This window comes from Passer montanus, unplaced genomic scaffold, assembly GCF_014805655.1.
Source record: "Passer montanus isolate IOZ18808 unplaced genomic scaffold, ASM1480565v1 scaffold149, whole genome shotgun sequence".
NCBI lineage: Eukaryota > Metazoa > Chordata > Aves > Passeriformes > Passeridae > Passer > Passer montanus.
Genome location: NW_024361940.1, coordinates 316,919 through 341,477, shown reverse-complemented (window position 1 = coordinate 341,477; position 24,559 = coordinate 316,919). Strand labels below are relative to the sequence as shown.

The 24,559-nt window shown below is 45.4% G+C and overlaps 1 protein-coding gene across 6 annotated transcripts in view; it reads left to right on the top strand.

Annotated features, from left to right (window-relative positions):
• MYO7A (myosin VIIA) overlaps positions 1 to 24,559 on the top strand; it is a 62,811-nt gene that overhangs the window by 33,158 nt on the left and 5,094 nt on the right. For 3 of the 6 annotated variants that reach the window (XM_039701099.1, XM_039701100.1, XM_039701101.1), the window contains 27 exons: positions 104 to 198; positions 1,286 to 1,370; positions 2,240 to 2,458; positions 2,609 to 2,716; positions 3,265 to 3,474; positions 4,018 to 4,221; positions 5,050 to 5,226; positions 6,872 to 7,129; positions 8,174 to 8,301; positions 8,834 to 8,960; positions 12,294 to 12,413; positions 13,100 to 13,273; positions 14,455 to 14,682; positions 15,096 to 15,266; positions 16,260 to 16,377; positions 16,659 to 16,785; positions 16,900 to 17,069; positions 17,173 to 17,363; positions 17,915 to 18,039; positions 18,774 to 18,931; positions 19,395 to 19,548; positions 19,663 to 19,818; positions 20,183 to 20,288; positions 21,941 to 22,054; positions 23,131 to 23,218; positions 24,016 to 24,122; positions 24,322 to 24,507. In XM_039701099.1, the coding sequence (XP_039557033.1) occupies positions 104 to 198; positions 1,286 to 1,370; positions 2,240 to 2,458; positions 2,609 to 2,716; positions 3,265 to 3,474; positions 4,018 to 4,221; positions 5,050 to 5,226; positions 6,872 to 7,129; positions 8,174 to 8,301; positions 8,834 to 8,960; positions 12,294 to 12,413; positions 13,100 to 13,273; positions 14,455 to 14,682; positions 15,096 to 15,266; positions 16,260 to 16,377; positions 16,659 to 16,785; positions 16,900 to 17,069; positions 17,173 to 17,363; positions 17,915 to 18,039; positions 18,774 to 18,931; positions 19,395 to 19,548; positions 19,663 to 19,818; positions 20,183 to 20,288; positions 21,941 to 22,054; positions 23,131 to 23,218; positions 24,016 to 24,122; positions 24,322 to 24,507 (4,104 nt within the window). The remainder of the gene's footprint in view (positions 1 to 103; positions 199 to 1,285; positions 1,371 to 2,239; positions 2,459 to 2,608; positions 2,717 to 3,264; positions 3,475 to 4,017; positions 4,222 to 5,049; positions 5,227 to 6,871; positions 7,130 to 8,173; positions 8,302 to 8,833; positions 8,961 to 12,293; positions 12,414 to 13,099; positions 13,274 to 14,454; positions 14,683 to 15,095; positions 15,267 to 16,259; positions 16,378 to 16,658; positions 16,786 to 16,899; positions 17,070 to 17,172; positions 17,364 to 17,914; positions 18,040 to 18,773; positions 18,932 to 19,394; positions 19,549 to 19,662; positions 19,819 to 20,182; positions 20,289 to 21,940; positions 22,055 to 23,130; positions 23,219 to 24,015; positions 24,123 to 24,321; positions 24,508 to 24,559) is intronic. The other 3 variants (XM_039701104.1, XM_039701103.1, XM_039701102.1) reach the window with 1 other exon arrangement.

Sequence of the window (24,559 nt, the reverse complement as noted above, 5' to 3'; positions counted from 1 at the left end):
CAGAGTTTATTTGGGACAACTATCCTGGGGAAGGGTCTTGTTTCACCCATTCTGGCCACATCTCAGGCTTGAGACATTGGTGTTGTGTTGCTTCCTCCCACAGGACCACCACGACATGCTGCTGGAGATTGAGAGAGACAAGGCCATCACGGACAAAGTCATCCTCATCCAGAAGGTGGTTCGTGGTTATAAAGACAGGTAGGTATGAACCCCACGGCCAAATGGGAGGTGGGCTATGTGGGGTGCTTCATCCAGCAAGGGGATCCTGGAGGCTGCATCACTTCTTTGGTGCCCAGATGACCAGAGGGGACCCCAATATGTTGGCACTCAGGTGCAGCAAGTACTGGAGGAAAACAGTAGAGGGAACAAGAGGGTAACTGTGTTATCTGCCTCAAACCTGGACAAAACAGGACCTTCTGTCCCTGTTCATTGCCATCTTCAGAGGATGTGGTGTTTGCTATGACAGTGCAGCAGTGGGCTCTGAGCCAGCTGAGGGCCATGCTGAGATTCCAATTTATGGGGATCCCCACGACTGCAGAGGGAACGCTCAGTCACCTACTACTAAAGTTGCTCGGCCCAAGGGGTTCAGAACTCTTCCCTTTGCAGCCCAGTTTCAAGACATGGGAAGAGAATGGGTAGCTCATGGCGCCATTGTGGATGAAGAGAGGGAGCCGCAGCCAAGGACAAGCTACACCTATGAAGGAAGGACAGTTTTTGGGGTTTTATGCTCTGTGATTGTCCAAGCCTCAGCTGTGACTCAGGTTGTGTTTTGCAGAAAGGCCACATACTAAATAACTCATCAATCTTTCACACACTGATTATAGCAAGACCCCCAAGACCTCCCAACACAATTGTTGTCTGCAGGTAGGATCAGATCAGGCTGAGAAGGACTGGAGGAGCAGATAGGGATAGCAGTGTGCTGTTGGTGAGGTTTGCTCTCGATCGTGTGGGTGGGATTCAATCCATTTTCAGGTGCTAAAATGAAATGGGAAGGACACATAGAGAAAAGATTTTAGGTGTGAGAAGGGGATGCTGGGCTGGGATTCCTATAATCTCCTGTTCTTCCCGTTTCCATAATGTGGCATAATCTCCCTGAAGAGACCTCTCAGAGAGAGTGCCTACAGATGTTTTTATGAAAGCATGGAAAGCTGGGGAAGGAGACATTTTCAAACTAAAAATGCAGTGTTTATTCCACCTGGACACTCAGGTTCAAATCTCCAAGAAATGAGACCCAGGAGATGATGTGTCAAAACCACAGAGGCAAATGATTGAAATGCTTTTGCAGGTCCAATTTTCTGAAAGTGAGAAATTCAGTCCTGATGATTCAAAGATACTGGCGTGGACATAACTGCAGGAAGAACTATGGTGCTGTAAGTACAGGGGTGCTTCCTCATGCCTCTGCCTTCCTGCCTCTCTAGCCTGGGACATACATAATGGTTTCCTGGTTCAAAATGTCCCATTGAATGTCGGAAGTGGTGAGGTTGGCTTTTATCAGTTGGAGTGATGAATAGAAGTTTGCTCTTTTGCTTTGTCATTTCATTGAAGAGACCACCTTGTAGTTGTCCTCTCCCCTGTGACTTATATGTCCATTTCACCAATGGGTCATTTGGGGTTTTGTAAGCCTTCCCCTAGTTTCCAGATGACTGAAAACTCAAGAGCAGCTTCCTCTAAAAAATGAATTCCATCTCCATGTGGGATCATATTTGGGTTTCTCACCCTCCCAGTCCATAGTGCTCTTTTCTCCCTGTACCATCTAGTTTTGACCCACCAGCAGTGGTTTTTGGAAAGTGTGTTAAGGTCTAAAGTATCTCAATACAATCTTTCAAGCCTGCAACTTGGTAGAAATTGCTACTTCCAGGCTGGCTAGAATGCTGCCTCCAGCCATCAGACAGCACCTTGACTGTCAGGCAGGAGTTGTGCAGATGCTGGACCTCTGTAGGAGCAGCCGTCATGGCTTGTGGCTACCTTGGGATGGCCAACCAGACATCCTGAGTCCCTTCAAAGGCTCATTGGAGAAGAAACTGTGTTTGTCTTTCCTGGGCTTTGAATCAATGCAGCAGCAGGTGCTTCATTTCTCCACCCTCTTGTAGAACCTCCTTCCAGAAGGTTTGCTGTCGTGGGGACTGATTTCAGTGGCTCTTATTTATAGCCGTGCAAGCAGAAGATTAGCAGTGGAAATCTGCTTACGGTGGGTGAGCCCCTGGCTGGCGGGGTGGTTTCATCCTGCTCCCTCCTGCAGATGCGGATTGGCTTCCTGAGGCTGCAGGCCCTGTACCGATCCCGCAAGCTTCACAAGCAGTACCACATGGCTCGCCGACGGATCATCGAGTTTCAGGCACGGTGCCGGGGCTACCTGGTCCGTCGGGCCTTCCGCCACCGCCTCTGGGCTGTCCTCACCGTCCAGGCCTACGCCCGGGGCATGATCGCCCGAAGGCTCTACAAGCGCCTCCGGGGGGAAGTAAGTACCGTGGAGGAAAAAAGGAAATGAGGAGAGGGGAGAAATACATGCTTCTGCATCGTGTGCTCTTGGGATCCAATTTTAAAGGAAAAAAAAATCCAAAAATAATTAGATGCCTATTCAGAAAGGCTCTTCTGTTTATTCCCACAGTATTATCGACGCCTGGAAGCAGAGAAACTTCGACTGGCAGAAGAGGAACGACTTCGAAAGGAGATGAGTGCCAAGAAAGCCAAAGAAGAAGCAGAAAAGAAACACCAAGTACATGGGGACTGATCTCTTTGTGGGGTTCTGTCTGTTCTCCAGGAATTAGTTTTGCTCCTTTGACGGGCAATGACAAAAATATCGAAGGGATTTCTGCCCTGCTTGAGTGGTTTGTATTTAATTCTCCAAAGTACTCTGTGCTCTATTAGTTTGAGTCTGCTCCAGAATTTCTGATTTGCTGCACAGGAATGCCAGAGATTACAGTTATTATTCACTTTTGCTATTGTATAAAGGGGGAACTGGGACACTCTGTGTATGTGTGGACATGCAGGGCTGTTGTATAAAAGAAAAAAAATTAGGTCAGTGAGAGTTTCTGTGCATGGACTAACACCCCTAAACAGGCACTAAGGAATAGGGAAAATGAATTGCTTTGTCCTTGTGCAGTTGGGAAACTTAGACATGGACATGTCACTGATTTGCTCCAAGTTATGATGCGAGTATAGTGCCCTAAGCAACAGGCCACCCGCCTCCCTAAATCCATGCCCTGTGGAATTTACTGCCAGCTCTTTGGAAGGAGCAGTTCAGTCACTGCACTTCTTTTGCAGGTACGCCTGGCCCAGCTGGCACGGGAAGATGCAGAGAGAGAAGTAAAGGAGAAAGAGGAAGCACGTCGGAAGAAAGAGCTCTTAGAAAAAATGGAGAGAGCGCGCAATGAGCCAGTGAATGACTCAGAAATGGTAGACAAAATGTTTGGATTCCTGGGAACAACCTCCTCCCTTCCTGGCCAGGAGGGACAGGCACCCAATGGCTTTGAGGTATTGGAAGATGTACAGGAGCCTGGCTATCACATGACAGGTGTTGGCAAAACATTAATAGATCAAGAAAGAATACAGTAATTAAAAAGTGGGTCTCTGAAGGCTTCCTTCAAGGTCAGGCTCTCCTGTGTGACCCCAGAGGGTTATTGTGCTGTGGCTAGAGATGGGCAGGCATCCTGGCAGCTTTCCCCGTGACTCCCAAATGGAGGAGAGTGCTATCACTATAAGGTTATCAAGGACTTGTGACCTTTGAGATCTTCCCTTTTAGGTTCATCACAACTTAGGGCATTTAGCTCTTAGACATCCTTTCCCCATGCTATGAGTGGGGCCATGCTTGTTGCTTCTCCTACTGCCCTGGGGACATTCCTGGGCACAGGCATGTCCTTCAAAGCTTGGGCTCTAGAGCTATATTCCATGGTTTTCCTCCAGCTGACTTGTCCTTTTGGGATGGAAATCAGACTGGCAGAAAAGTCAGGCCCAAATGGAAATGATAGTTTGATATCCAAAGCCATGCTGAGTGTCTGACATTTCCTTCCACAACAGGATCTTGAGCAAGTCCAGAAGGAGCTGGAGGAAGAGGACCTGGATGCAGCACTGCCTCTCCCTGAGGAGGAGGAAGAAGACCTCTCAGAGTACAAATTTGCCAAGTTTGCTGCCACGTATTTCCAGGGCACAACAACACACACATACATCCGCCGGCCCCTCAAGCAGCCTCTCTTGTACCATGAAGATGAAGGAGACCAGTTGGTGAGGCAGGGGATGAAAAACCTTGAGCAGGGCTGGGTGGGTTGGGGCAAGCCTGGATAACCCTCTAGCCAAAGGGCATCAGGAGTTTCCATTTTGGGATAAACTCATCTGCTGCACATGTGTCCATGGCCACTGTCCCACCAGTATGCTTTGAGTGCTGGTAAGACAGTGAATATCAGAGGGATGGGGCATTAGAGAGGAGGGTCCCTCTGTGTACCTTGGTGTTAAAACAATGAGGTGCTGTGGGCTCAGGGCATGGGCAATGGAAATTGTTGCTTCAGTACAACTTGTTAAGCTTCTAGGGAGCTGGAAAAGTGGCTTCTTACCTTGTCATACACACCAATGCAGAACTAGAAGAGAAAAACGTCCCATAGCCAGCAGCACACGAGCAGAAATGGATTGAGCCTCCATGGCTATAATGCATATTACATTATCCATGAGCTTGCCCTCATTGTGGTTCTTCTTCCCCTCTGCAGTGGGTTAGGAGCTGCCAGTCCTTGCCCCTTGGTAAGGTTGGCATCTCCTGTAAAGCGGCAAACCCCTTGTAGGGTTCATAAACACATTCATGGTGGCACAAAGACAGAGCCTGAATGTCCCAGCCAGCCCTGTGGTCCCAGCCAGCAGCCTGCCCAGCATTCAGAGAAGATGTGTGTTGCAGGCAAAAAAAACAGTGTGCCACTGTTACATGTGGCACAGGAAATACAGGGAAGTATTTTATCTCCTGCAGATGTACAGAGAGACCACAGTGGGGATCCCGATGGATCACCTGGACCGCTACCTCCGCTGCCCTGGTGTGAGCTAACGGGCTGTAATTTTCCTTTCAAATAGGCGGCACTTGCTGTATGGATCACTATCCTGCGTTTCATGGGAGACCTCCCTGAGCCGAAATACCACACAGCCATGAGTGATGGTGGTGAGAAGATACCAGTAATGACAAAAATCTATGAGACTCTTGGGAAGAAGACCTATAAGAAAGAGCTGCAGGCTCTGCAGGGAGAAGGAGAGGTAACTGCTGTGGCTGTAAAAGAGATGTTGTTATTATTAGGTATGGGATATTGAAATGTGTCAGAAAGAAACAACTTGAGGGGTTTGCTGCAGGCAATCAGTTTGTTGACTTTTTTTTCACTTATGCTATGAAGGGAGAATTGCCTGTGATCCTGTCCCTTCCTCACAGGGAATGTCTGCCAGCTGAATGTTCCCCAGTGAAGGAAGTGCCCTGATATCTCTCCTGGGACTTTGATCTCTCTCCTCCACCCTGCAGGGCTAAAGGACAGGGGGGAATGCAATGTCCTGTGTTTCTTATTTGGGGATTTCCTTTTGATCTGCCCTGAGTCAGAAGAGACTAAATTAAAAATGTGCCCTTAATCTTGGAGGAGGAAGTAATTAGTTACCAGGAGATTAGGCTGTGGAAATAATTTTTTTTTTAAAAAACGAAATCCCTATTATATCCTGAGTGCCTTCTGGATCTCACTGGAGGACTTCATCTCAGTATCCTTCCCAGACAAGACATTATTCTGAATAAATCAATGTCCACAGTGCTGGTACATTTTCATCTTTGGCAATTGCTTTATTCAGTAGGACAAGATATAATGTACTATTGGCATCTTCTGGATGCCACAGTTTAATTTTCAAGTTTTCTTGACAAATCTCTGTAGTATTTGCAGAGATAAATAACAAATCTTCTTGTTCTTAAAGTGACAATACCATTCAGCACTTCTAGTGAATTACCTGACGAGAGTAGCCTCAGGACCACAATTCTTTAAAAATATACACCAACAATCACCTTTCATTCCTTCGGCCCATAATTTCTTACTTGTTTATTACAAAAAGGTGTATTTTGGCCAACTGGTAGTACAGAAGAGAAGGAAATTTAAGCTGTCCTTTTTCTCTCTGGTTACATTATCTCTTCACAGTACAAAAAGATGCCTGAGCAAAATGATATGCAAATCCAGGTTTACAGGACCAGCTCATGGTTATAATGGATATAAACTGTCACAGCCACAGGACTCAAAGTGTCAATTGAATGTGAAATCATGGTCTTTTCAAAGCTGTTTAAATGGGTAGAGGTTAACTGGGTCCAAGTGTTTGCTATAAAAGTAGAAAGTCAGCAAGTAATTTGATGATATGGAGTCATGCCTGGAGCTGTCCCACATGAAAGGTGTCCTTCTGGGAAACCTGATAGAGCACAGGCCTGGTTAAAAGTTATGAAACCACAGTGAGTGGACTACATGTCCATGAATCCCTGGCTAGATGACTTCCAGCTAAAAGCCTGCTGTGCAAATGGATTGTCTCAGAGAGTGGTCTTGCTCATCTCATTTCCACTGTCATAGGTCAAAACTGGGTGGACCTGGGCTCAGCACAAATCAGCCATGTATCCAACATAAGTTTTTTCATATGTTCCTAAGATGTAATTTTGTTCTAAGGGACCCTTACTGATTAGAGAGTATCTACAAAATTCAGAGCCAGCCCTGGGTTATCAAGGGGCACAGGAATATGGGTCCAGACTTCTGGTTCCCACCAGCCTCTGGCACATCTCACTCTCTGCTCAGGATTAATGATCTTCTGCAGGAGCCCAGGGAAGGGCTCCAGAGAGAGCACTTTTTCAGCACTTGCATCTCACCATTTTGCATCCACTCCTCTTGCTTTGCAGAGTACTCATGTTGATGGGCACAAGAAGAACAGTGTGCGGCACAAACTGGTCTCCTTAACTCTCAAGAAGAAATCCAAACTGACGGAGGAGGTGAGGGGAGACGCTTGGCCGCCTGGCAGCACAAGTGCCGTTGGATTGTCTGCAGCCCTCTCTGACTCTCTTCTGCTTTTCCCTAGACAACATAGAACCAGCCCTCCCCTGGGTTTGGCGCTACCTGTCTCTCTGCCTGAAAGATTTAAGGAGTGTTTAAGGGGAAAGGTTGGCTTCCCGTGTCTCCTTGAGTCATTCTGCACCTCGCGCCGGCCTCCCCTCGGCTCCTGTTCTCCATCCATCCAGCACCTTCCCTCCCCTCTTTCACAGCCCTCCATCCAGCTGCCGATACCTCTCACCACTGTGTGATGGTCTGATTGTTATCCCTGCTTTTAGTTTCCTGCCCATAGATAGCAGAGGTGGGGTCTCCAACAGCACTCTGCTCCACTCCAGTGCCAGGGACAGAACTCCCTGTGGGAGCAGTAACCCCAGGCTGAGAGCTTTTGAGAAGTGCCATCTCAAAAGAGTGAGGAATGATAAATCTTTCAGGTGGGGGTGATAGAAACAATTGATAGACTGCCCATTTCCAGAGCCGGCATCATCTTACCTGGCTACAGCTGCTTGAGAGCATGAAGATTGCTCTGTGAGATATTCCCTTAGGGTTCAGTGGGGAGAAACAGGACCCAATCCAGCTCACCCTAATTGGCTCTGAAGGTGCTCTAGAGATGTCCATCTCTCTAAATGGAGATGGGATTGACTAGCTGAGACAGTGAGCTGCTAGGCAGACAAACACCATCCTTGTTTTCACAAACAGCACCATGCTTATGCAGTTTCAGCTGCACCATGAGCGTGGGGAATGGGTCCATTTTGCCAGTGAAAACATTGATGATTATTTTAATGTGATTAGATTAAAGGGACAGGTCCTCCTTGTCAATTAGATGGTTTGTTCCGAGGACCCTTGGTGGCCCTCTCCCAGCAGCAGGACCAGTTCAGAGCTGGGATTCAAGGGGGTATCATTGTAGAAACCCTGGGAAAGGACCAAGCAGGTGGAAGTGTAACTAGACAGGACCATTTTTAATTTCACCCATACATGATTAAAGCAAACATAGTCAAACCCTTCCATTGCTGTTAAAATCCTAGATGGAAGAACTTCTGAGAGCCCTCCTGGCTGGTGGAGGAGTCCTCCTGGGGGAGCACAACACACTTGGGATGGGGGTGGGGGGGACATAGTAACTGGCTGTCCTGAAAGAGACCAATTTGTTTGGTTGGCAGGTGACAAAGAGACTTCATGACGGTGAGTCTACGCTGCAGGGTAATAGCATGCTTGAAGACAGACCCACTTCCAATCTGGAGAAACTCCATTTCATTATTGGTAATGGCATCCTCCGGCCAGCCTTAAGGTTAGAAATCAAAACAAAGGCATGAACATGCTGTTCTTTCCATTCCTTCTTCCTTGAGCTTTTCTTGAGCTATTCAAACAAGTTTGATATTATCTGCAGCTTTACAAAGCTCTCATTTAATTATTTTTATGGTTATGTTGTATAATGCAGGCTAGGCTGGATCATGTTCCTTACTGCCCATATCAGGCCCAGTGGAAAGACCATGAAACAGATTCAAACATTTCTAAAAGTCCTAATGACACTGGATTGTTCTTTTAAATGCCCACTCTTGTTCCTCACTACTCTGTTTTCCATTTGACTATTGTATCTCTTTTGTTTGTGTGAATATTTTTAATGGTCTGCTAATGAAAAACTCAAACTCATTTCAGCTGCTAAATTAAGCATTCAAAAATTGGAAAGTGTCAAATGAAGGACACTTGCTAATCTCTGGTTTAGCCAATTTATGTGTTTATGTTTATTAATAGAAATTAATGTGAAATAATTTCTCTTTTTTATTGTTTAACTTTTAATTATTTTTTTATTCTTATTGTAGGGATGAAATCTACTGTCAAATCTGCAAGCAGCTGACTCAGAACCCATCCAAAAGCAGCCATGCTAGGGGTTGGATACTGATGTCCCTTTGTGTGGGATGTTTTGCTCCTTCTGAGAAGTTTGTGAAGGTAAATGGTAGATGACATTTGTCTAATGAATTATCTACCAATACATTTTCTTTTCCACTCATGGGACCAGCTTTTCTCTTGGGTTTCACAGTAGAGGGAATCCCAGTCTTTGCCAGAAATTAAGATGACAGAGTTCCTAAGGAAATTGTTCATGATCCCAAGTTCAGTGTCTAATGTCAATCAGATGAATCACTCCTGAGAAGTGACTGTCTCTTTCCTGTGACTCTGAAGATAATGTAGACAACCAAATTACATGATGTCTCCTGCATGTAGATGTGTGAAGATGTGGTTAAGTAACTTCTGGTAGGAAATTTATTTGTGGGAGGCTGCAAGTGGAATTTACACAACCAGAATAGCCCACATTTCTTCTCTGTTTCTTATTTGCAAAGTCTGTGAATTCAGCATTTACTGGCTTTGACAGTCTGACCTCAGGCACCTACTCTACCAAAACTGGCAAGGAACAGAGCACAGCCAATTACGAATATAAATTTATACTAAAAAAATGCACATAGAAATGGAAGGATTTAATTTATGTGGAAGTACATTTGCAAAGGTGGTCTCTGAATGATGTTATGTTTCCCATCATGTGTCATATTGAGAACATCCAATTCCAAGCTGCCACATGAGATGCCATGCAACACATCTTCAGCAGCACTGTGAATCAGCAGGACTGAAGTCAGTGGGAGATGCCAAGCGGCTGACATTTTTGAAAATCAGGCTGTTCTTAAGCATTTTCTATTTTCTGAGCAAAGTTCTGTTGCCTAGATTTGAACAGTCTGCTTTCCAAATAAGTTATAGAGTCATGGAATTGTTTGGGTTGGAAAAGATGTGTAAAATCAAGTCCAGCCACTTCCAAGCCTACCACTAAAGCATGTCCACAGGTGCCCTATCTGCATTTTTTTAGTACTTCCGGGGATGGTGATTCCACCACTTCCCTGGACAATTTGTTCCAGTGCCTGACTGGAAATAAAGATGTTCCATTTATTTCCATAGATATCAGATTAGGTACTTGGTGTTCAGCACTGAAAGATCTGAAGCCAGGAATAGAAATGCCTCCTTCATCCCCAGGCCTTGTCAGTGTGAAATTTAATAAAGAAGATAAATCACTGACAAAGTCACAGAAAATTAAATTATGTGTGGAAATGAGATCTGAGAAGTATGGTGCAGGAAGCTGTGTTGGTTTAAATCTTTAATAATAGAAGATTACTTTAGGATAGTGAAGCAGTTGTCAGAAATAATTTATAAGTAGTTCTGGAGACTCAGACATAGAATCATACAACCACTGGATCGTAGAATCACAGAGGCATAGAATGGGTTGGAAGGGATCTTTGTAAGTCATCTAGTTCAACCCTGCTGCCAGGAGGGCTTTCCTTCCACTAGACCAGATTGCTCGGAGTTCCATTCAGCCTGGCCAGGGATGAGGCAGAAGCAATTTTTCTGGGCAACCTGTTCCAGTGCCTTACCCCACCCTCACAGGAAATAATTCCTTTCTTATGCCCAATCTAAACCTGCCCTCTTTCAGTTTAAAGCAACTTCACCTTGTCCTGTAATTCCATGCCCTTATCAAAAGTCCCTCTCCAGCTCTCTTGTAGCCGTAGTAAGTTCTGGAAGGTGCTCTAAAGTCTCCCTGAAGCCTTCTCTTCTCCAGGCTGAGCAGCCCCAGCTCTCTCAACCTGTTTCTGTAGCAGAGGTGCTCCAGCCCCCTGAGCATCTTAGCGGCCTCTTCTGCACTTGGTCCAACAGCTCAACATCTTTCTTGTGCTGGGGGCCACAGAGCTGGATGCAGCACTCCAGGTGGCATCTGGTTAGGGCAGAGCAGGGGGCAGAATCTCCCCCCTCCCCCTGCTGCCCACGCTGCTGGTGATGCAGCACAGGGAACGTTTGGCTTTCTGAGCTGTGAGTGCTCAGTGATGGGTCATGTTGAACTTCTTGTCCATGAATACCCTCAAGTCCTTCTCCCCATGATTAGTCTCAATCCATTCTCTGCCCAGCCTGTGTTTGTGTTTGGGATTACACCAGCCCAGGTGAAGGAAATTGCTCTTATCCTTGTTGAGCTTCATGTGGTTCATAAAGACCCAGCTCTTAGGCATGTCCTTCTGGATGGCATCCATTTCCTTCTATGATTCTGTCATTCAAAGTATCAATTAGAACTGAACATTTTGAGAAGGATTTCACTGATAATGAGGCAGGTCTTCAATATGTATTCCAGCTCCCAGATATTCAAGTTATGCTTTGGATCCCATTAGACACCTTTATCGCATCATGTATTAAACATGGGCCAATGCACATTAGCACTCCTGTTTTTTACTCCTTTCTTTCAACCAACAGTGGGTCTACATGGGAAGATTCAGTCACAAGGAAATAGGAATGTGAAAAAATATGTAATTGCATAGTTCATTATCAGCAATAGCATAATCAGAACCACACTTTTACATTGCATCGACCATTTATGATCTTTTGCAGCAGATCTCATCCCTGTTACCTAGACGTGTTACATAGGTACTTCATAGTGTCTCTGTAAGTTAGGACTGACAGACATATCTGTCTCTCTGGCCATGTTATTTATGACTGGCAGTGTTATAAAGCAGTCTGTGTTTCTGAAGGAATAGCTGTGTGTTATCATTCAGAGAACTCTTATCTTTCGACAAAGTCTCTCAGAAAAATTTGGTTTACAGATTTCTTAGTCTTAGCTAACATTTTGGCCAAGATGTTTGGGTAATATTTTTAAGTGTGTTATCTTTCATATTGTGGAAATCACTGGATTTAATTTTCTCCACAATAAAGTGGTTATATTTTTGACATACACTGAAGTGCTTCAAATTCTTGTTTAGGCCAAAATGCTATTTTAAATCTGACTAAGGAGATATCTGTTTAATGTCACTGTGAAAGATCTTTTGTGCTGTCAGTTAAATGTTCTGAGTGGTGTTCACTTACAGTCCCCCAGAATCATTACCAACACATATTTTTCATTTGCTCCCATCTTTCTGGCCAACTCAATAGCATTTTATAACACATCTTTAAAATACAAAGATAGAAATCACTGGCAGCAATAGCAGGAACAGAAAAGCTGCTGCTCTGGCTTCGATCAAAGGTCTATCTGGTCTGGTATCTTATCTCCTCTGAGGCCAGAAATGCACAGTAGAAGAACAGGGCAGGGGTGCAGACTGTCCTACTGTCTCTCAGCTTCCAGTGATTTTATGTAGGAACATCCAAGCCTGAGTGGTATCACTGTCATTAGTCACAGAGGGCTTTTCTCCAGTAAAACATTACTTTTTGAAAATGCTTGGCCTCTTAAGCCAAAGGTCTAAACAATGTGTTCCCTGCTGCCAACAGTATTTAAGGAACTTCATCAACGGAGGCCCCCCAGGTTATGCTCCTTATTGTGAAGAGAGGCTGAGGCGGACGTTTGCCAATGGGACAAGGACACAGCCACCCAGCTGGCTGGAGCTGCAGGTATGAGCCCCTCCATGTCCTCCTCAGGGAGATGGGGCTTAGGGGTTAAGCCTTTCACTGTCAGGACAGAATGTGGGACAACAAAATGCCTATTTCTGTCAACAATTTTCATGAAATTCCAACATATTGCATTCCCTGTACATCCTGGATTTGCTCCAGAGTATGTTGGAGATCAATCCTTTTGGCTGCATCAGTATTTGCAAATTAAAAGTATGCTGTTGACATTGAGGCCAGCTGGCACAGTGCAAGCCCCTGTGTGTTCAAAAAACTGTCTTCCAGATGAAGGTGGCTGCAGGCAAACTGCCTCCCATGAACGGTCCCTGGGGCTTGTTTGGGGATAATTATAGCTGAAACAGGCAGTTTGTGCAAAAACTGCTCATTTTCTAAACTGGTTTGCAAGCATATACAGCTGTGTTCTGGTGTCCGTGAGCATTCCCAAGCATGCTTTTATCTTCTGGATTAGGCACCTTGATGACTGAATGTAGTAAATAAAATACCTGTGACTTCCAAGTGCTTCCAGTGGCTGTACATTATCCTGTTGACAATTATGGTGTGGTAGCACTGAAAAGCAGTGAGTCAGTGGGATCAGGAATTAGTAAGTGGTTACCAGAGTGGGGTGGAAGAGTATGCAGGTAAATAGTATTGAAATACACGTAACATTATAAAGTTTGACTTTAATGCTTTAGGCGACCAAGTCCAAGAAACCGATCATGCTGCCTGTCACATTTATGGATGGGACAACAAAGACACTGTTGACAGACTCTGCAACAACTGCTAAAGAGCTCTGTAATTCTTTGGCTGACAAAATCAGCCTGAAGGACCGATTTGGCTTTTCGCTCTACATTGCACTTTTTGACAAGGTATGTCTTAAGTTCTGTTCCTGAATAGTTCTGGGAGAGAAAGGGGAGGTTCTCCTTGCTGTTATGTAACTTCCCAAAGGCAAAGGGATTATTTCCACAGTGCTAGTGTCAGCATGATTTTCACAAAAAGAGTTGTCAAACTCTGCAGCTGGGTTGTAGGAAAATCTCACTCCTTGGAGATATTCAGAATTTAACAGGAAAATGCACAGAGAAACCCATTCAAAGATGCACCTGTTTTGACTAATGTGGTGGACCAGAAACCTTCAGAAATTCCTTTCCTCCTACAAACTTATGAGATGCTATTCTCTTACTTTCAGTTGAGCTTATTAGAGATGAATTTTCAGTAAAACATCCTACCTGGATTTTTATGCAAGGGAGCCAATTAAATTTAATTGGAAAGTTAACAGTTGAAATTAAGCTTCTGAAATTAGTTAAAATCCAAACTGCCATGCCTGCATTGGCATTTAACCTGCTTTATTTAACCTAAAAACATATATATTTTCAGAAGTTCTGTTAAAATACAGGTGAGCATAAATGACAGGGGTAAAGCTTCATCAGGTGAGACAACAGCTATAAGTCAATGAAATTCAAGTATTCCAAGCTTCTGTATAAGAGGATGAAGCATATTTTCACCTACCTACAGATATGGCCACTTCTGCCTCTGTGTGGGGAAGAAAATGGTTTTATACTCTGTCTTCTTCATCTTTTTTGAGGAGACATTCAGCAAGGGATGCTAAGTCTGAGGAGATATAATGCTTTGGGGGCTTCATGGTAGACGGCCACGAGAAGACAGGTACATTTCTGTACATTTCTGTAACAGGACAGCCTCTTTTATTCTGGGTTTTTCTGATACTTACTTAGTTGATTGGATCCAAGCCCATGACTTTGAAACAGTGTGTTTCAAAGAACAGTATGAATCAACAATAGTTTAAAATGGGACCATTGGCTTTGCTGAATCACGTTGATGCTCTCCTTTCAGTCTGGATGGGAAGCTGGTGCTCAAAATGGAATGGCTCATCCAGCCGTGCAGCAGGACCTGGCTGGCTAGATGACATAGAACCAGTGATTATTTTGATTATTTTAATTATAAAGGTAGTCTGAGCGACTCAAAATAGATGTCTCTACCTAAAAAGGTCTGCATTTGGTCAGGTGAATGCCACATTTCTCTCTGCCCTGCCTAGGTGTCCTCGCTGGGGAGTGGCAATGACCACGTGATGGATGCTGTGTCCCAATGTGAGCAGTATGCCAAGGAGCAGGGAGCGCAGGAGCGCAACGCACCGTGGCGGCTCTTCTTCAGGAAGGAGATCTTCACCCCCTGGCACAACCCCAGTGAGGACAACGTGGCCACCAATCTCATCTACCAACAGATCGTGAGAGGGGTGAAGTTTGGGGAGTACCGGTGTGACAAGGTATGTGACCTCAGCAGCTCCCAGTCTGGTCCAACAAGTGCTTTTGAGATGGTGAAATAGGTTACAACAAAGGGGATGATAACTCTTCCTCCCTGGACACCCATTAACTTGGGCATTATGGTACTCACTTGGAAAACAGGAGCTACAGCAATCAGATACTCTTGACTGGGCTTGGATGCTTCCTTGTGCTGCATGAGCACTCTTAACAATGAACATGTTAAGGCTTAATCATAGCTTTTAGTGGTCAATGTCCTGAACTTTAGATGTGCAAAAGGTGAAGTTCTGCCAAAAAGAAGCGTGCCCACACAATTCGGTAGTACACCCAGCTTCCACAACAGGCTTCTTGAGTGGTGGAAGATGGATGTTGTGATGACTTGGTGACAGCATTAACTTGGTTTGTTTGACTCCCACAGGAGGAAGATCTGGCAGAACTGGCTTCCCAGCAGTACTACGTGGACTATGGGTCAGAGATGGTCCTGGAAAGGCTGCTAAATCTAATTCCATCCTACATTCCTGACAGAGAGATCACAGCTTCAAAAACAGTGGAAAAATGGGCTCAGCTCATTATAGCTGCACATAAAAAGGTGGGGACAATAGATCACCTGTCAAGGACCACATCATGCTTCAATATCTTCACGTGCTTTTTAAACATGTGTCAGACATCATAGCTCAGCTCTTAGCCTGGCCTGAATCTAAAACAGTGAGAAAGGGCAGGGCTTGTACTAACCATATTCAGCTTTACCACTGGTTTTTATGCAAGATCTGACAAAAGACATCCTGCAAAGATTTACTGTGAGATGCAAAACACCCTCTCAGGGGTGGCATTCCTGTTACACAAGTTTGTGGTGTTACCAGCGGTATTACAGAGGTTCATGTCTCTGGGTAATGTCAAGACTTTATTGTGCCAAGCATTTTATAAAACCTCCCTGGCTTCAATTAGAACATTTGTGACACTCTCACATGACAACAGTTCTCATAACTCATTACCCAGTACTCATAACCACTCATGAGGGGTGATGTTCCTGGCATGAGGATGGGCACTCATTTAACATCAGGAGCCAGCTTCAGATTAGGTTCCCTACTACGTAAACATCTCCATGTGCACAGGGAGTCTCACCTCGACTTAACTGTCAGTGGAGACACAGGGATTCACTTGGATCTTGCACATCCCCCATCAGCCTGTCAGCTTTGTACAGAAGTGGCAGGTGTCTAAGGATGCCCTAAATAAGGGGCTTAAGGGATGAGTGTCTGCTTCCAGCTAAAGGAATGTCAAGCTGAAAAGTAAACACTTACTTTAGGGAAACCCACAGTCCGTTGAGACAAACGTTGCTGAGACTGGTAAGTCCAAATGCTTGCCCAGCCTTCCCCAAGTCAAATTATTCCATAAAGTAGGAACTGAAGGCCAGGACTTTGACCAAACTGTCACTTGTTCCTGTAGTAGTTTGGCCTTTAGCCACACTGAGACCTCCATTAATATTTATTCCAAGATCTTTAGGTTACGTTAATTGATTTTCCTTGCTCTCTTCCTGGATATAACTGTTTTGCTTCATGTTGGTTGTGGTTTGCTTTTTCTGTAGGGAATTTACACTCAGAAGAGGGCAGACCCAAAAAAGGTTAAGGAAGAAGTAGTGGATTTTGCACGTTTCAAGTGGCCTTTGCTGTTTTCTCGGTTTTATGAAGCCTTCAAATTCTCAGGTGAGTCAGTAGAGCACATCCCCAGAGCACAAGATGCTCTAAAACAAAAGGAAGGAGAGATGGGGATTCCACAGACAAGAAGGGGACCATCTAGCTGGTCTTTTTTGGACACATTATTTTTTGTTGCATCCTGATTAACAATGGCTCAGGCTATGGGTCTGCCACTATTTCTCTTCCTTAAAAAAAAAACAGAGCTTTTTGATAATTGCATCCTCCTTTGAAACATTTTCTGTATCCTAAAAGCCTTCATGAGCTGATTGAATGTCTTGTTTTAACCCCAGGGCCAAGCCTTCCTAAAAATGATGTGATTGTAGCTGTCAACTGGACAGGGGTGTACTTTGTGGATGAACAGGAGCAGGTTCTCTTAGAGCTCTCTTTCCCAGAGATCACAGCTGTGTCAAGCAGCAGGTAAGGAGGAATAGACTTGGCTGACAATCTCACCATAGATCAGTCTTTTTTCAGGCCTTGCCTCTGGATGTCATTATGTTTCATGTTTATGTCTCCTATAAAAATATATCCCAGAGGAGGAAAGCTGCAAGGGCAGAGTTTCACCCTGGCCACCATTAAAGGTGATGAATACACTTTCACCTCCAACAATGCAGAGGATATCCGGGATCTGGTGGTGACCTTCCTTGAAGGACTAAGGAAAAGATCCAAGTATGTGGTCACTCTCCAAGACAACCCAAATCCAGGCAAGTAAATAGCCCAGTGATAAACATAGAGATAGATTAAATATTCTTGAGGAGTTTGGAAAAAAAAAAAGAGTTCTAACCAATGGCTGGGGTTTTTTTGCAGTGGGAGAAGAATCTGGGTTCCTCAGCTTCCTTAAAGGAGACCTGATAGTTCTGGACCAGGACACAGGAGAGCAAGTGATGAACTCGGGGTGGGCTAATGGGTACAATGAACGGACCAAGCAGAGAGGGGATTTCCCAACTGATTCTGTCTATGTCTTGCCTACTGTCACCATGCCTCCGTTGGAGATCGTGGTAAGTAGTCTTACAGAATTACACAACTTGGTGCAATGTCCAGGGAGGTCAAAGCCTTTGTGAAGGGCTTAGATTTGGCCAGAGTCTCCCTGAATGTAAGGCAGAAACCAAAGTGGATGAGAGAGATTACATGTTGTCCAAGGCAAAAGTGATCTCAGCCTTTCTTCTGACCTTGGCTCTCAGGACACCACAAACTTGTGACTTGGAATATCCATGTCTTGTGCTAAATCCTTCCAGCTGTCCTGATTGCTTAGAGGTGTATTGTGGTTCGAGGGAACTGCTACATTCACATATGGAGCTGTAGGTTCCAGAGCACATTATCTTCCTTAGGAAGTGATCCACACTATGGAAATATTTGTTATTCCTTGCATCAGTGACTGAGAATGGCGTAGAGAAATGACAACTGCACAATTCTAACTGGCTGTTAAAGAGAATAGATGGATTATTCTCATTTTTACTGTTCTTGTTTTGTATCTGCTTCCTCTCTTTGAATACATCAGGTATTTTTTATTTCAAATACACCAGGTAACAGAGAGCTTTTCATCCCACAGGCCCTGGTCACAATGACCCCTGACCAACGACAAGATGTTATCAGAACCTCTCAGATGGCAGTTTCAGACAGTGAAGAAAGAGTAAAGCCATACACTTTGGAGGAATTTTCCTATGACTATTTTAGGTGATTTCTTTAAACCACTCTCAAAAATTGTAGTAGTCCATCTGCAGGTAGCTTAGGAATCAGGTAAATTTTGCTACTGGAAAAGACTCTGAATACCCCATTGTGTGACTTTATACAACAGCAACCTCTGATTTAGGTCATGGCATTTGAGCTGCAGGTTTTCCACAGACAAGGTTTTATAAAGGATTTCTTCTCAGCAGAGGTGTAGCAATTTGAAATTTAATATTATATGGGAGGATGTTCTTAGGCTATATAGAGATTTTCATCTCAGCTCTAAAAATTTAAATGTGCACCACTGCTGAATGCTGCTGATCAATGCTCCCACTTCTGTTTGGATGGGCTGGCAATCCAAACAGGCAGACCGGATCCTCTGAGATGTCTTCCCCTTGTCAGGCTTATACTGCTAGGTGATATTCTTTCAGTGCGGCTGCCCTGACCATTCATTGCCGTCATCCTTCCTGTGGCTAGAAGCTTTTTGGGATAGGGTAAGTGAGTGTGGTGTCATTGCTGGGGTAGGATCTATAAGAGACTCTTCTGAGCCATAGGAGAGTAAAAGTGATGAGCAGGACTTTGAGCAGGACTGGAACTGGATACTTGCTAAATTATCATGTCCTTTGTAATGTAAGAGTTCATTAGCCAGGTGCTGTGAGCAACTGTCCTAGGTGAAAATTTGCCATAAGCTGTTCCTATCATCCCTTTAATCTCTCCACCTCTTGCTTTGCATTTGGCACCAGACCACCCCCAAAGCACACCCTCAGCCGGGTCATGATCACCAAGAGCCGTGGAAAGGACAAGCTGTGGTGTTACACCCGTGAGCCCATCAAACAGCCCCTGCTGAAGAAGATCCTGGGCAGCGAGGAGCTGTCCCAAGAAGCCTGTATGGCCTTTATTGATATCCTTCCTCTGCTTGGGAGTCCCCATGGGCAAGAGGTCTGATAAGAAAAGGACTGAGCAGGGCCTCTTTAGGGCCCCAAGCAAAGCCCAAAGAACAGTTTGTGGTCCCTCTTGAGGGCTGTGGGACCATGCCACAGGCTTGGAAATGGGTCTTCACCACAAATCTGTACTTTAAATAGCCTTGAAATCTGAGGTGTGTCTACTTCTTAATCAGTGAAGATTCAGGGACCAGTTATTGAGTCCTACTGGTCCACACACATTAGCACTGTTTTGGCTTGGTGCACCTGCTATGGATGGCCACAGCCCTAATGAATCCACATGGCCTTATAGACAGACTTTGATGCCTGAATATCCCTTTTCAGTCACTTCTGTAGTCATGTTAGGATGTCTTTAACAACACCATCAACAGAGGGCCTTCACCAAATATCCCAGTTAGCTCATCCTTGACCCCTACCTCCCACCTGTGCTGAAATATATGGGTGACTACCCATCCAAAAGGACCCGCTCAGTCAATGAGCTGACAGACCAAATATTTGAAGGTGCCTTGAAAGCTGAACCCCTAAAGGATGAAATCTACTGCCAGACCCTCAAGCAGCTCACAGACAACCACATCAAGTAAGAGTTGTCCATTCCCCTTGGCCCAAATACACTAGACTGTGTTGGGCAAAGCAGATATGAAATGTCTGTGCCACAAGTGATTTTTTTCCTCCTGGGTCTCTTCTTGTGCAGATACAGTGAAGAGAAAGGCTGGGAGCTGTTGTGGTTGTGTACAGGCCTTTTCCCTCCAAGTAACATCCTCCTGCCCCATGTCCAGAGGTTCCTGCAATCCCGGAAACATCACCCCTTGGCAGCAGACTGCATCCAGAGACTCCAGAAGGCCTTGAGGTATGGCACTGAAAGACCTCCTAGTCCTGACTGTACCACAACGTCCAAATATATGTGAAAAAATACAGCTGGGAGATATATTTTCGTGACTGGGGGCACAGTGAAAGATCACAGCCTCTCTCTCTTCCACCAAAATGATTGAGAGGGACATTGGGTTACTGATAAGCAGTGCAGAAAAATAGAAATTAATCAACTTCATCCAGGTCCATTTCAGTCACTTCCTTCTTTTTTGGAGGAAAAATAATCTTAATATTAAGCGAGAAGCTGAAGTTACTCAAAAAGGATATGCATTAAAAAGGGAAGATTTTAAAAAGGGATTCTTGCTATGATGATGCTGTGACACTTGCTGCCTCCTGTTTTGCAGGAATGGATCCAGAAAATACCCACCCCATCTGGTAGAGGTAGAAGCCATTCAGCACAAAACTACCCAAATTTTCCACAAGGTTTATTTCCCTGATGACACTGATGAGGTAAATGGGGGAGAAGGAAATTCTTTTCTGTCAGGATGGTTGTTAATTTTCTTATTAAAATCTCAGAAGAGGCTAGTATTGGTTCTGATCCAGAAAAACTCAGCCTTTCCAGAAGCCTCTGGGCCAAAGCCTAACAAGGAAAATCCATCCTTGTCTACTCAGATTTGTTGCAAGTTGTGTTTTTCAAGACATGGGTGCTTTGCTGGTGTTCGCTGGAGGCTTTAGAGAATGACTGCAGAAAGAGGGAAACTGGATGGGCTCATCCATTCACTCACAGTAGTTCACAGACCTTGGCTCTCAGTTACTTGGAGCCTAAACCAACATATATTGTCCACCCAACAATACCCAAAGGGGTACCATGATGGGCCCCCCTGGGAAATGGGCAGACTATTGCAGGACTGACAAGTAGGTGACTGAAATTACCCCTTCTGACCTGAGATGACACAGAAATGATACCTGCACTAAGGAAGCTCTCACTAAGCATCTTACATGCTGGTAAGGCAGCTAGTCATATTGATGCCAGAGCAGATGGGCATGTCCTTGCAGATACTTCTGTCTCACCTACTGAATAATCTTCCTATGAGGCTCACATCTCTCTCTTCCCTCATACCCCTTGGTGCAAATAAATGTGTGTATTTCCAAGTTTATTTATTTGTAAAATAGTCCACACCCATGGAAGGAAAAGTATGATTCCTCTGCAGTAGCTGGGAGTGCCATTGTTTATCTGTAATGGAGAGCTGAGAGAATTCTTGGGGTTTCTCATCTCTTTGAGTATTTTTTCCTACATGACCAGGAATGAGCATGACACTACTTCATACTCATGCATCTGTGTGCGAGCCAGTAGAAGGAGGATGTGGGGAATTCTACACTTGGACGGGTTTGCTGTGGTCCGTTTGGCCATGGAAGTCACCAGGTGGACTGGCAGAGTAGCATCATTCCAGTACAGTATGCATCTGCACTGACGTGGTGCTGAGCATTAGCAGCGCTGAACCCCAGATCAGACTCTTGTGGGATGTGGAACATGGGTCCTGGTGGCTTGGTGGTTTAGTTGTGCACGTGGTAGTCAGAAGCTTAAATTCCTTGAGCTGCTATGAGCTGAATCTCAGTAATTGGTCAGAGAAAAACTGAGGCAATGTAAATGCTGAGCACAGCTCAAAAGGCAAAATCAGAATTGGGATGTGCATACGAATGGGACAGACCTCTAAACATCCATAAAATGTGAGGAATCATTTTCCCTCTATTCAGCTATCTAGAAACCAGGCATCTGGCTTAGACCTAGTCTAAGCCAGGCATCTGACTTCCTCATCATCACTGGAGAGACAGGTAGGACAAATCAGCCTGGAGGTCTCTCACTCTGTCTTTCCTACCCCTCTTCCCTCAAGCAAAGAGTTCTGACACTTCACTGTTAGATCAGAAAAATCTCTTGCATTGCCTGGAGAGCTCTGGATAAGCCAGCACAGGATATAGCATCACAAAACACAATGGTACAGCAGTAGCATGACAGAGCTTTTGCAGATATCTCTTTCAGCGCCCAGAGCCCCAGTCCACACTGTCACTGATTTCACTGGTGGTGGCCACCTAAACCCCTTTGTGCATGTGCACCTGGAGCTCCTCAAAGAGATCAAAAAGTGGTGATCTTCCTCTCTTTGTAGGCATTTGAGGTGGAGTCCAGCACGAAAGCCAAGGACTTCTGCCAGAACATCTCCAACAGGCTGCTCCTGAAGTCTTCTGAGGGCTTCAGCCTCTTTGTCAAAATCTCTGACAAGGTGAGTGACCCACCCAGAGGCTGAGGTAGCCCTGAGGTACCCAGGACAACCCTCTTGCCAGTAGGTACACATTGGTGGGGCCAGAGGTGTGTGATGAGAAGCATTTCTCTACAAGCTGTGTGGCATTCCTAAGTCAGATCTGACCTGATGCAGGTGAGGTTTGCAGTCCCACAGCCCTGACTTAACAGCAGTTACCCCAAAGGACTTAAAGTACAGACATGCAAAGCTCTCCTAGCCTCTTGCTGAGTTTGGTTTATAAGAAAGGACTAAGTAAGAAAAATGTGCAGCTTAGAGCTGCCTCTGGCAACTGGGAGAAATATATGGAGATAGTCATCAGGAAGGGAAAGGAAGGGCTGTGGTGAAACAAGTTGCAATAAGGAGTAATGGGTGAAATTAGAGACAGAGCCTGAAGCAAGGTGCTGGCATTGGTTTTCTCACATCAGCGGTTTATAACATATCAGTGCAAGAAGTGCAGAGCAGTGAGCAACAACTACAGGACATGGGCTGGGCAATGGCCAACCCTGCCTGTGGAGTCTTGCCGCTAGTTTGGGGCACCACAATATAAGAAGGAAATAAAGCTGTTAGAGAGGGCTCCAATGATGGTGAAGGCCCTTGGGGGAAGGTGTGTGAGGAGCAGCTGAGTTCACTTGCCTTGTTCAGCCTGGAGAAGAGGAGACTGAGAGGAGACCTCATTGCAGTGTGCAACTTCCTCATGAGGGGAAGAGAACAGGAAAACACTAATCTCTTCTCTGGGGTGGTCAGTGATGGGACTCAAGGGAATGGCATGAAGCTGAGTCAGGGAACATTTAAGTTGGATACTAGGAAAAGGTTCTTCACACAGAGGGTGGTTTGGCACTGGACCAGGCTCCCCAGGTCATGGCACCAAGCCTGACAGAGTTCAAGGAGTATCTGTGCAATGCTCTCAGGCACATGGTGTGATTCTTACAGATATCCTATGCAGGGCCAGAAGATGGACTTTGATGATCTTTCTGGGTGTCTTCCAACTCAGGATATTCTGTGATCTTACTGTATAACTTATTTGCTCAGCCTTCGTGATTATGTGCTGTGTCTCCCAGGTCATCAGTGTGCCAGAGGGAGATTTCTTCTTTGACTTTGTGAGACACCTGACAGACTGGATAAAGAAAGCAAGACCAGCAAAAGATGGTAATGATTAGTTTTTTTTCCAGTATGGGTCACACACAGCCTTCCTACCGCCCTCCAGCTCTTTCAAACAAGATTGACCACATAGTCTGCCACAAGCATTGGAACAGGCTGTGTATGGAAGTGGTGGAATCACTGTCCTCTAGTGTTCAAAAAAATGATGTGGTGCTCAGGGACACTGTTTAGTGATGCTCCTGGCAGTGTTAGGTTAATGGCTGAACTCAGTCTCAGAGGTCTTTTCCAACCTCAGTGATTCTGTGTTTCTGTGATCTGTTGGGTCACACTGGTGGGGGTAGTGCTCTCTGCACCATCCCTGGGCACATCACCTCGGAGGGGGTCCATCCAGGAGCAGCAGAACCTCTGCTCCAAGGCTGGTCCTGGCCCCTGTGAGAAGCACCTGCTGGAGGGCACCTCTCCAGGAAGTGCCTGCAGGAAGGTTTCAGAGGTGGGATTCATCTCACCTCACTGACCACATCCAAAGTGGAACTGGCCGCAGCTCTGCTGAATTTACCAGTGGCTGCAAGACACAGGTGCCTCCAGGGTACAATTCCTCTGTCCTGTGTTAGGCATGGGTGCTATCAATGAAGTACAGTTGTGCAAGTGAACCCAGACACTTTTTCCACCTTATTTAATCTTTGCATGGCAGTGATGTAGTTTTTTCTGCGAAGTCAGAGCCCAGTTTGCCTTGTGAATGCCCCTGTCCCTGCAGGTTGTGATGGCACATGGGCACTGCTGGATGCAGACACTGATTGCCAGCTGATACTCACACCATCACTGTTACATTTGCTTCATTTGCACAGGTATAGTGCCTTCCCTCACCTACCAAGTGTTCTTCATGAAAAAACTGTGGACCAACACAACGCCTGGAAAAGACTCGATGGCAGACTCAATCTTCCACTATTACCAGGTGCGCCAGGACTCTGCAGTAGCAGTGAAGACTTGGGAGGGATTAGGAGTAGGTTGCAAAGGCTTGTCCATCTGCAGATGTTCCCGGGGAACAATCTCCTAGCCAGGGGCTGGATACCTCCACGAACTCCATTTAACATGTGAGGGTGAAGGTCCACAGACATCCTCTCTATCTTTCTGTTGTTCTTTCCTCCATGCAGGAGTTACCAAAGTACCTGCGTGGCTACCACAAGTGCTCACGGGAAGAGGTCCTGCAGCTGGCAGCTCTCATCTACCGGGTCAAGTTTGAGGATGACAAGTCCTATTTCCCCAGCATCCCCAAACTACTGAAGGAGTTGGTGCCTCAGGACCTCATCCGGCAGCTCTCTCCAGATGACTGGAAAAGGGTAAACCAGCAGCTTGATTCATACACCAGAATGGGAGAAGCCCAGTCTCTCA